The 13089-nt window shown below is 35.3% G+C and overlaps 1 protein-coding gene across 1 annotated transcript in view; it reads left to right on the top strand.

The window, feature by feature from the left end:
* Positions 1–13089, top strand: part of zc3h7a (zinc finger CCCH-type containing 7A) — a 103198-nt gene that overhangs the window by 56735 nt on the left and 33374 nt on the right. The window contains exons 13-17 of the mRNA XM_028813864.2: positions 3447–3608; positions 3945–4150; positions 7594–7694; positions 9726–9907; positions 10870–10946. Of these exons, the coding sequence (XP_028669697.1) occupies positions 3447–3608; positions 3945–4150; positions 7594–7694; positions 9726–9907; positions 10870–10946 (728 nt within the window). The remainder of the gene's footprint in view (positions 1–3446; positions 3609–3944; positions 4151–7593; positions 7695–9725; positions 9908–10869; positions 10947–13089) is intronic.

Genomic DNA, 13089 nt, shown 5'->3' with positions numbered 1-13089 from the left:
TCATAGTCTTTTGATGACAAATGTAACATGGAAAAAATAAATAATGAATCACTTGAAGATGAAGTAATAGAACTAAATTTACTTTGCACATCAAAATACATTGTAAAATAGTTTACTTATGTCATTTTTGAATAAAAAAATACCAACATTATGAGATTTGGCAATTTTAAAAGAAGACCAGCTATGCGTGATTGCTAAGCACTTTGTCTTCCTGCGCAACAACCTTTTGCCCCCCCCCCCCCCCCCCAACACCCTGAGAGACTGGTTGCCTCTTGAAAGACCAAATCACAGTAAACGTTTCATGCTATGTGGTTGATTTTGCTTTGATTTGAGAACTCACACACACAAATAGAAAATATATCCTTAGCATAAGAAACATTGTACCAAGAATATGCAATAACTAATTATTTCCAGATCGCTTTTGTTGTCACAGACATGCATCAGAAACACAGAAGGAATATTTTCGTGTATTATTTTTTTTCCTGCTTTTTTCCTGCCTCATTGGTAAGTTTTTAAGCTTTTGTTTTGCAGTGGTTTTCAGTGTCCCATACCTTCCATTGTTAAACACCAGTGTGGGCAAATTTTTTTTTTTTTTAATTTATAGAAAATGCTTAACAAATGCATATATACCATTTTTGTTTATTTAGATTTGAACAATACTGAACTTATCCTTTTTTAAATGCAAGGATTTTTGAAGCTTTAGGATTTATTGTCCAAAAAAACTTGTTTTTTTTTTTTCTTTTTACTGATACACTGATGCAAAAACATGATAGAATTATACTAACTGTTATGTAATTCCCCGTCTGTAGGATTTGGTGTGTGGTATACATGTATGTGCCAAGTTAGCTTAAAAGCAAAAATCACTTATAGTGCAAGGGTTGTTTTTGTGACTTTATTGATATCAGTAGTATAGTTCTGTATGGATCATAGTTGTGGTTCAACTCATATAAATGATGGTTGGTTAAATTTGCTGATCACACTGAATAGGTGTATTAGCAAAAGCCCTAGTTTCAAAAATGTATGAATCTGGCCAAAATTATGCTTTGTCTGCAAAACCCAATTTTATATCTTTGGGAAATATTATGGAGTCCTTTTGTTCTGATCAATTTCCCTGTGCAGACAGTATAATACAGTATATCAAAATGAAAAAAAAAAAATCAAAAATACTTAAGTGTTTAAACCTGTTCATTGGTATATAAAGCATTCTGTATGAAGTAGAAGTACTGACATAAAAGTAATGTTTAATCAGTATAGTGCAATTGTGAAACCATATTTGAACTATTGAGTGCAGTTTTGATATTCATATTACTAAAAATTCATGCTCATGCTAGAGAATTTTTAAAGAAGACCTACTGTAGAGCTGTAGTAGGAATAACAAATGTGGGTGGCAGTTGCTACATTAAAACAAGTTATTGAACAAGAATATGGGGCTATAGACAGATTGAAGGAGTTTAGAGGTAAATAGCCAGATTTCATAACAATTTTTTATTTTCTTGCCCTAAACTGTTGAAATAAAGATGTCATCTTGTATTCATGAACTGATAATGTTGAAAGGTTGAGAAGGAACTTTTTTTAATCTGTTCTAATGCTAGTAATAATTTCATGTTTTAAGAATTAAATAATACTGGCTTTTATGTGAAATGTTTCATATACTATCATGTGTCCATTACATTTATGTTGAAAGTGAAATAATTTAAGAGTCGGCTATAAAGTGTGGCAAGTAAATGTTTTTTTATCTTTTAATTAAAAATAGAATGTGCAAAATGCCAATTAGCATCTTCTTATGTAAATAAAGAAACCAGCAACATGTCTTACTGGTGCTTCAACAGGTTTTGTTCGTATTTGATTGCATGGCAGTGGAGTTTTAACTGGATTGTTTAATGCAATCTTGGAAAGTGAGAGGATGCCTAAGAAGTGCAGAAGAAGTGTGCTGATTTTTAAGAATAAGGGTGATGTGCAGAGCTGTAGTAACTACAGAGGGATAAAATTGATTGTCCACAGCATGAAAATATGGAAATGAGTAGTAGGAGCTAGGTTAAGAAGGAAGTTGATTATTAGCGTGCAGCAGTATGGTTTGATTCCAGGAAAGAGCACTATAGATGTGATGTTTGCTCTGAGGGTGTTGATGGAAAAAAATAGAGAAGGCCAGAAGGAGTTGCATTATATGTTTGTGGACCTGGAGAAAGCATGATAGGGTGCCTAGAGAGGAGTTGCGGTATTGTATGAGGAAGTTGGGAGTGGCCAAGAAGCATGTAAAAGTGGTAGAGGATATATATGAGGGAAATGTGACAGTGGTGAGGTCCGCAGTAGGAGTGACGGATGCATTTAAGGTGGAGATGGGATTACATCAGGGATTTGTTCTGAACCCTTTCTTATTTGCAATAGTGATGGACAGGTTGACAGACAAGATTAGACGGGACTATGACATTTGTGGATAACAATGTGATATGTAAAGAGAGTCGGAAGCAGGTTGAGGAGATCTTGGAGATGTGGAGATATGCTCTAAAGAAGAGAGGAATGAAGGACAATAGGACCAAGACAGAATACATGTGTGTGAGTTAGAGGGAGGTCAGAAGAATGGTGAGGATGAAGGGAATAGAGTTGGCAAAGGTGGATGAGTTTAAATACTTGGGATCAACAGTACAAAGTAACTTGAAATGTAGAAGTGAGGTGAAGAGGAGAGTGCAGGTAGGGTGGAGAAGAGTGTCAGGAGTGATTTGTGACAGATGGGTAACAGCAAGAGGGAAAGGCAAGGTCCACAAGACGGTAATGAGACCAGCTATATTTGTTTAGGGTATAGATGGTGGTACTAACAAAAAGACAGACAGAGCTAGAGGTGGCAGAGGTAAAGATGTTAAGAGTTGAATTGGATGTGACAGGGATGGACAGAATTAGAAGCGAGTACATTAGAGGGTCAGTTTAGGTTGGATAGTTTGGAGACAAAGCCAGAGAGGTGAGATTGTGTTGGTTTGGGCATGTGCAGAGGAGAGATGCTGGGTATACTGGGAGAAGGATGTTAGGGATGGAGCTGCCAGGCAAGAGGAAGGCTTAGGTGGAGATTTATGGATGTGGTGAGAGGGGACATGCAGGTGGTGGTTGTGACAGAGCAAGATGCAGAGGACAGGATTATATGGGAATGGATGATCCGCTGTGGTGAACCCAAATGGGAGCAGCTGAAACATAAAGAAGAATAGTATATTAAGTTACATTGCCTTTTTTATGATTAAGAGCTGAAACAAGCTAATGAATTACATAATCATTTAACAACGTGAATAGACTTTTAATTGAAAGATTAGTTGAACGTGAAATTATCAGATACAGTCTTTCTTTGGGATGAAGACTAAAATCTAAAAAGGTGTTGTACATTTTATTCAGATTCAACTGCAAATGACAAAGTGGAAATAATCTTTTATTTACTTTTTTTTTTTTTTTACTTCTCTTCAAAGGCCCCAAATTGCTGGATAATACATTTCTTGCAGAACTGGACCATAAGTGTAAAAAAGATATTTTATTAGCAAGAATGAAATTCTCAGAAGAAAAAACATGGAAGAAAATACGACCAAGACCAACAAAGACTCAATATGTTGGACCATATTATATTTGTAAAGGTTTATATCCTCTATCTACCTGAAATAAGTTTTTTTTCTAAGTGGATCATGTGAGCCATTTATATAGAACTATGTTCTATCACAGAGTTCAGTGGTACAGTAGGTGATATGGTTTTCTTTCTGGGAATCGCTTTAAAACTTGTTTAATTCATTGCATTTTGTGTTGTCTTACAAACATATGATTAATTAAAAAATCAACAATTAATAGTCATGGACTGAGCCATTGAACACAGAAAAGATCTTTTGCATGCAGATTAAAAAAAAATAACTTGCATATTAGAACTGGTTACTAGCCTTTTCTTTTTTTTCCCCCTCTTTCTTTTTAAACACTAAAAGATGTTGCTTCTGGTGAAGAGTGCCGGTATCCAGGTCATTGCACTTTTGCCTACTGTCAAGAGGAGATTGATGTTTGGACTTTAGAGAGGAAGGGGACATTCAGTCGTGAGCTACTTTTTGATCCCCTTGGTGCAAATGGAAGAGTCACTTTAACAGTAGCCAAAATATTACAAGAGCATCATGGAATATTTATGTTCTTGTGTGAGGTAAAAAAAAAAAAAAAAAAAAGATATGTTAATAGTTAAAATTGACCATTTGTGATCTCATAAAACAAATAGTTGCACATGAGCGTTAACCAGAAAGTTTTGCTATAAAATGTTATAATTAAATATACAGTGGGGCAAAAAAGTATTTAGTCAGCCACCAATTGTGCAAGTTCTCCCACTTAAAAAGATGAGAGAGGCCTGAAATTTTCATCATAGGTATACCTCAACTATGAGAGACAAAGTGAGAAAAAAAATCCAGAAAATCACATTGTCTAATTTTTGAAGAATTTATTTGCAAATTATGGTGGAAAAAAAGTATTTGGTCAATAACAACAGTTCATCTCAATACTGTTATATACCCTTTGTTAGCAATGACAGAGGTAAAACTTTTCTGTAAGTCTTCACAAGGTTTTCACACACTGTTGCTGGTATTTTGGCCCATTCCTCCATGCAGATCTCCTCTAGAGCAGTGATGTTTTGGGGCTGTCGCTGGGCAACACGGACTTTCAACTCCCTCCAAAGATTTTCTATGGGGTTGAGATCTGGAGACTGGCTAGGCCACTCCAGGACCTTGAAATGCTTCTTACGAAGCCACTCCTTCGTTACCCGGGCGGTGTGTTTGGGATCATTGTCATGCTGAAAGACCCAGCCACGTTTCATCTTCAATGCCCTTGCTGATGGAAGGAGGTTTTCACTCAAAATCTGACGATACATGGCCCCATTCATTCTTTCCTTTACACGGATCAGTCGTCCTGGTCCCTTTGCAGAAAAACAGCCCCAAAGCATGATGTTTCCACCCCCATGCTTTATAGTAGATATGGTGTTCTTTGGATGCAACTCAGCATTCTTTCTCCTCCAAACATGACGAGTAGAGTTTTTACCAAAAAGTTCTATTTTGGTTTCATCTGACCATATGACTTTCTCCCAATCCTCTTCTGGATCATCCAAATGCTCTCTAGCAAACTTCAGACGGGCCTGCACATGTACTGGCTTAAGCAGGGGGACACGTGTGGCAGTGCAGGATTTGAGTCTCTGGCGGCGTAGTGTGTTACTGATGGTAGCCTTTGTTACTTTGGTCCCAGCTCTCTGCAGGTCATTCACTAGGTCCCCCCGTGTGGTTCTGGGATTTTTGCTCACCGTTCTTGTGATCATTTTGACCCCACGGGGTGAAATCTTACGTGGAGCCCCAGATCGAGGGAGATTATCAGTGGTCTTGTATGTCTTCCATTTTCTAATAATTGCTCCCACAGTTGATTTCTTCACACCAAGCTGCTTACCTATTGCAGACTCAGTCTTCCCAGCCTGGTGCAGGTCTACAATTTTGTTTCTGGTGTCCTTTGACAGCTCTTTGGTCTTGGCCATAGTGGAGTTTGAAGTGTGACTGTTTGAGGTTGTGGACAGGTGTCTTTTATATTGATAACGAGTTCAAACAGGTGCCATTAATACAGGTAACGAGTGGAGGACAGAGGAGCCTCTTACAGAAGAAGTTACAGGTCTGTGAGAGCCAGAAATCTTGCTTGTTTGTAGGTGACCAAATACATATTCTCCACCATAATTTGCAAATAAATTCTTTAAAATCAGAGAATGTGATTTTCAGGATTTTTTTTTCTCATTTTGTCTCTCATAGTTGAGGTATACCTGTGATGAAAATTATAGGCTTGTCTCATCTTTTTAAGTGGGAGAACTTGCACAATTGGTGGCTGACTAAATACTTTTTTGCCCCACTGTATTATAGAATTGTATGGACATTGAAAGTTCACTAGATGCATCTGCTAACCCCATCATTCTTCTACATGACTTGCATTGACTCCAACAGCTTTGCACTAGTGAGAAGCAAGGGCATGCATCCCCTGTCTTGTAATCATCCGAATCCTGCAGTTGCAATCACTATTTTGCCAACCTTTTCATTAGTCCCAAACATTTTCCTACAGATGCCATTTCAGATGAAGTGTGTTCTTGGTTTTAGGGTAGAAAAAGAAGAGCAATTCAATCAAGTTTTGTAATTTCTTCCTGTGTTTTTAAACTTGTGTATGGTTATGAGTTATAGCATTGAAGGATGTTTTGAATAAAATGTTTGTGAATTTAAATGCTCTGTAAATGCTTCTGCAACTTTTAAAAGTTTGAATTTACAGATCATGTTATTGTTTGATTTCAGGGTAGCAGTAATAAACCTGTGTTTCGTTCTGTCATGTTCTGTTACAAAACGTTTCATGACAAGAGAACAAATCAGAACACATTGCTTTCCATATAGTTTTATGATCGAGAATTATGCATCATAGAATCCAGTAATATTGCTCACACTTTCTTTGGAAGCTGACGGCTCAGATGCATATTTTCTGATCGTAATCCTTTTGTCCTCGCAATTGAGTTCATAAGCATGTTGAAGGACACTAAAATGACTGCTGTTGTTAGCTGACCAGAGTGAAGAAGATCAATGTGTGCAATTAGCAGTGTTGTCTCCATGTACTTTTTTTCTCCTTTTGTTTTTTTAAGAGCAAAGCTCACTGCAGATGATTTAGGAAGAGAGATTATTTTTCCCATTTCAAATTAACCACAGAATAAATTATAGACATTTTCTGTTGATTTTGAAGGAAATTTCAAAACTATGTACACCTTTTAGGCAACTGTAATACATAAGGAAATAGAAAAAGAGGGCTGTAGCATTTTTACTCAAATGCTTTTCTGTTATTACAAGAGCACAGATTTTCTTTCACTTATTTTTTGCTTACAATTCCATTCTTAATCTGGGGTTGAGGAGATCAGTGTAATGTGTTTGAAACACATACATTTGCTGCAGTCATCTCAGTTAAAAGTTTTAAATAAGGTAATATGGCTGAATGGAAAGCATGTGTGATGCATTTTTTACTTTTGATGTTTGATGAATCAAGTTGCTCTTCTAATATGTAGCTTGGAACTAAATCTGATCCATGTTATTAAAAAATCCCAAGTTCAATGTGGAATCACGTTACTCATTTGATTTAAAGGGTTCATGGGTTTGTCTTAATGTTACAGAAGTATATATACAAGCACATACTCTGGGGGAAAAAGCTTTATAGTCATAAGAAGAGCATGCAGATTTCATGAACAAAGATCCCTTGCAACATCCTTATCCAAGCTCCTGCTTGAACCAATATGCCTTTGTGCCTTTTAACTAGTTAACATCATCCTAAAATGTTTTGTGTTGCAGCTTTCCGTAATGTTTTTCAAATTACTAAGCAAAATCATTTATTTTGTCCTAATATTGTCTTACTAGTATTTTCTAGTTATGCAGAATCATTCCCTAAAATATGCATATTTTAAAGATGCTTCTTGTGTCCTAGATAGTTGTCCTGGTTATTTAATTTTATTTGATTAGGAATGATATTTGACTTGATTATTTTGTAATGAGTCTTTGCTGGACACTGTATCTGTATTTTAAATAATTGTTTTCCATTTTTGTCAAGGTCTGTTTTGATCACAAGCCTAGAATAATCAGTAAAAGGAATAAAGATTTCCAGTCTTTTTGTTCACATCCTATAACAAAACATGACTTTGAAAGAAACAAGTAAGCATAAGTATTTTACTTTGACAAAGATATGTGCAGTTTTGAATTTTCAATATTTTATTATTGCTTGTTACTCTTAAATTTAATACTGTTGTGATGTTAGACATTGTATATTGTGTTCTGATGTTTCTTTTGTTGTATTATATCAGTAATCCTTTGGTATATTCAATCATTGTTTATTTTACGTAGCTCCACTGATAGCATGGAGCATGCACTGTCTACAAGCAGCTTCACGGAGTGAAAAGATTGCAGTGCTGTATTACATTTAACAACTGAACAGAACAATATCCTGTATTACACACAAATACTACAGACAAACACACTGTACACCTTGTAGTTACTGAGCCTAGACAACTCTGGAAGTGTAACTAAACAAATTTTACATATCAAACACCAGGATCAATATACATTTGGGATGGTTATGGAATATTTACAAAACATGTACACAAGATTAATGGGAAAGATGGCAAAATGAGCTATACAGATAAAGCACAACTACAGTACCACACTGCAAAACCATCTATAAAGTGCATTTGCAGTATAATGGAGAAAACTGGAAATTTTTGAGTAGTTTTTAATTCTAGCAGATCTAATTGTCTACTTGATGAAGAGACAACAATTTAAAAAGACTATATATAGGTCAAGTATTTTTGAAATTATATTGCATCACAATACAATTTTAAAAGTAGTACATAAAATCATTAACTTGATAGAACCTGAATCCTAGATAGCTTTTAAATAAAAATGTATGAATCTGCCTTAATCAAATGTAAGTGCCTGTGTGTCAAGGTTTGAAAGATTTAGCATTTTATTTTATGGACTTTTTATAATTATATAGGGGAAAAATTATAAAATGCAGTATTTCAGATTGTTTTTTTATATATGCATTATGCAGTAGTTCAGAGTGTTTATATATAAATTATACACACACCATGTTTGTATGTATAAGTATGTATATACAGTACTGGTCAAAAATTTTAGAACACCTCAGTTTTTATGGAAATGCACGCAGTTTAATGCCATAATGTTTCATGAAATCAAGGCAAAGAACAAAACAATGTCAAATAAAAAAAATAAGTCAAGGAATCGTTACGTGTACAACATTTTCTTAAAATTTTTGATTAATCAAAGTAGTCACCTTTTGCTGATAATAATAAACTGTGGCAACCATTTTGATTCAGAATGCCTGTCACTCTCTGCCAACTCACCAACTCTGCCTTCAGCAACAAATCCCCAGACCATCACACTTCCTCCTCCACATTTGACAGTTGGTGTCACACACTGAGGAACCATCCTTTCACCAATTCAACAGTATACAAAAACTCTGTGTGATGAACCAAAAATTTCAAATTTTGATTCATCAGTCCATAAGACATTCTTTCAGTCTGCAGTAGTACACAGCCAGTATTTCAAGGCCATGTTTTGTCCTTTAAGGAATGGCCTCCTTACTGCTTGTCATGCCTGTAGCACAAAGTCTCCTCTTCACAGTAGAAACTGAGACTTGTTTTTTTTTGACTGCCATTAAGCTGTTGTTGAAGCTATTGTGCTGTGAGGTGCCTATCTATCTATCACGCAAGCTGAACTTGTCTTCTTATTGGGCTATGACTTTGGGTCTGCCAGATCTCTTCCTATCAGAAGTTTCTTCCTGTTTCCAATTGCCATTGGATTGTATAGGACACCATACTCACTAACACTTTGCCTTTTTTTTTTTGCGCAATTTCTCTAAAGAAAATGCGTATACTTCTAAGGTTAATAATTTCCTTTTGCCAGTTATTGCTAACCTAAACTTTAAATTTAAACCTGACAGTTTACTGCTTACCTTTTCTACATTTTACGTCATTCATTGCATTTCAACTGAGTAAATTTGAACAAACACTGGAAAAACTATGGTGTTCTAAAACTTTTGACTGGTAATGTAGATACATGTTATATACATAATATTGTGTGCGTGTGTGTATATTCCTTTATAATACAATTTTAAATATGCAGGCTGCAACCAAATACTAAATAGTAGCTTCAATTTTGCAACAGGTGTCTGGTGCACATTTTAAGAGAGACTACTGTAAAGTACCTAAAGATTCGACCATATCATGCACTGTGCCAGCTGGACCTTTGTCGCCATGAAGTGCGCTATGGTTGTGTGCGAGAAGATGAATGTTTCTATGCACATAGCTTGATAGAATACAAAGTGTGGATGATGCAAATGGAAACAGGTAAGACTGCAAAATAATTCTAATAAATGTGAACTATGTATCAACAAACACTTGACTTACAGATATTTGAATACTAAAATACATTTTCATTCAATCAGCTTATTTCCTTGGAATCTTACAACCCTTTAAAAGGTTTATACATGTTATTACAATATAGATGTGAACACTACCATTTTATGTTTGAGTGCCACAGCAGTTGTCAGAAATTATTAAATGAATTTATTTTCACAGAAAAAGAAAACATAATCAAATTAATTGACATTACAGTTTATTGTTAAGAGCACAAATACATTGCATGAGGATGAAAAGAAGAACAAAAACAAAATTAAAGGTTTCAGGCATAATTTTGGTGTTATTTCCTTTTCTGTTTAGTCAGTGTTAAAGCCAAGAGTTTAAGTCTGTTTGACAATATGAAGCAATCCAAGGTGGGAAATGATTTTATTTATTAGACCTGGATGGATGGATGAATGGATAGTTAGCTAGCAAGCAAGCACTTTATTTATCCCCAGGGAGAAATTATGACTTAATCAATAGATAATTATTATATTATGACAAACAAAAAAACCTGTCAATTACACACGAAAATAAATACAAACAAGAATGAGAACTTCTGACGTGGCTAAAGATTTAAACAGCAGTCACAGTCACAACAAGGATAGTTTTTGATATGAAATTATTTTGTCGCTTTATTGAATTCTCAATTCAATATTTTAACTTGCACTTAAATGTTTTTTTCAAACTAGGAAAATTTCTTTATAAATACTAAAACTTTTGTTAAAAATTTAAAAGTAATTGATAAGTGTCTTACTTTGATTTTCAAATTTTATTGATTTAGGTAGCATGCATACATTTTTATTTTTTCACAAAGGGGGGAAAAAAGTATACTTTTTGTTAAGTCATAGTTCTATTTCTTCTGTGGTGTTTTTTCAGAACAGTATACTTAAAACCACATTTTTTTAAAGGTATTACATTTGAAGCTATTACACAAGATTCTAAGAAATATTGGTCAAGTATGGATCCCAGTGTTCATGGAGTGCAAGTAAGGGTTTTTAATTTTAATCTCTATTAACGTTAATCATTTTTAATAATTTAGTTATAATATTGGCGGCACGGTGGCGCAGTGGGTAGCGCTGCTGCCTCGCAGTTGGGAGACCTGGGGACCTGGGTTCGATTCCCGGGTCCTCCCTGCGTGGGGTTTGCATGTTCTCCCCATGTCTGCGTGGGTTTCCTCCGGGCGCTCCGGTTTCCTCCCACAATCCAAAGACATGCAGGTTAGGTGGATTGGCGATTCTAAATTGGCCCTAGTGTGTGCTTGGTGTGTGGGTGTGTTTGTGTGTGTCCTGCGGTGGGTTGGCACCCTGCCTGGGATTGGTTCCCTGCCTTGTGCCCTGTGTTGGCTGGGATTGGCTCCAGCAGACCCCCGTGACCCTGTTTGGATTCAGCGGGTTGGAAAATGGATGGATGGATAGTTATAATATTATTAAATGGTAAAATTTGTAAAGTTTGTTAACAATTAATTGTAAATTATTGAAATTATATTTATGCTTTCAGAAAACCTGCATGGCGAATATTTTTTATGTAAATATTAGTATTTTTACATATTGATTATTTTACATTCATTCAATTATTAAATATTAGACATTCATTCAGAAGTGGCGTTGTTCCATCGCATTAAAAACAGACTTCTTACATGCAAACCCCTATTATGTGAACATTTTGGAGTAAATTAATATTTCACAGAAATGTTTACTTGATGCACTGTTTTGCATACTACAGTAATTTTCATATGTATTTTCTATTAAGTGCATGTAACCTCTTAAACTAAAGAAATGCTTTAAGCATATAGGTAACATTTCAAAAATTTTCATGTAGGTGAATGGATTAATAGAAAATCAAAACATAAGATCTCCCCCATTTTGCATTACATTTTTTTATTTTTAAAAGAATTACTATGGAAGTAGGCTCTGACCATATTAATTACCTCTATGTCAAAATGGACATTTTCTCCATCAACATAACATCTTTAATGGTTGTCTAATGCATCTTGCTAACAACACCGCTTAGTTTTGTGCAATAGAATGAATAAGAGAGTATATTTATGAAAACAGGCAAAGTCATTCACTTTTTTTGTTCTGAGAAAGGATTGAAGATTTTGACAATATAGCTAGGAATCTTCAGTTTAAATAATGCTATATAATAGCCCCCTTCAACACCATACTGGATAAGCTGGTTAATAAATGGGTGGATGGAATATAAAAGCTTTTATGAATATAACTGAATCAAGTACCAAAGCATGCCCATTAATGCTTTGTGTGCTTCAGTGGTTGTTGTCTATTTGCAAATGATTGAATTGTTAAGAGGACACCCAATCACGGAACAGATTTTCATGTTTTTTCTGGGTAGGGGATGGGGAGGAATAAAGTATACACTGTTCTGTACCTGCTTCTATGTGGAAGCTGCTGAAATGATTAAAAAGCACAAGGGTGGGGTTTGATTTGTCTTCAGTCCTTTTTTGTATAAATGGATCTATTTGAATGGAATGATTACAGTAAAATTGATAAATAAAATTAAAAAAAAAAAAAAAAAGCAGCCCAAAGACAGCACACCCATGCTTGGTGCATGAAATTACCAAGGGCAACCCCTCCATCTTATCTGGCAAAAATGTGTGAATCATTCAGTAGGATATGAGGTGTTAATCTTCAGAGTAGCAGAGAGGCACACTGCCATCCTTATGGAGCAGACTTGTACAAATGAAAAAAATTTCATATAGACATCCATCTGAGAAAGGTGCTTTTCAGAAATAACGCTTTAGTTTCCTACCTGTAGTGAGCAATTGTTGCAATTATTACAGTGGCTGGAGTGCAAATCCTGCCACCAGCCCCCAAGTTTTCCCTGCCAGTTGGAGGACCTACTTACAGGGGAACACAATAAACAGACATTAAATTAAAAGTATACTGACATTAGACAGCAGATTGCAAATGCGTTTTGTGGCATCCATAGTTTTAAGTAAGTTTATTAATACTACATGTGTCACTGTAATTGATGGTTTTGAAGAGCATAGATCAGAATTTGTGTACTTGTAATGACAAGTTTTGAAGTTTGTCTTTTCTTGCCGAGTATAACTTTAGAGGAAAAGAATGACAGGGGCTTGTAAGATTAATTGTGTGTATAGTACAATCATT

Source organism: Erpetoichthys calabaricus, chromosome 11 (genome assembly GCF_900747795.2).
Source record: "Erpetoichthys calabaricus chromosome 11, fErpCal1.3, whole genome shotgun sequence".
NCBI lineage: Eukaryota > Metazoa > Chordata > Cladistia > Polypteriformes > Polypteridae > Erpetoichthys > Erpetoichthys calabaricus.
This window is presented reverse-complemented; position numbering and strand designations above follow the sequence as displayed.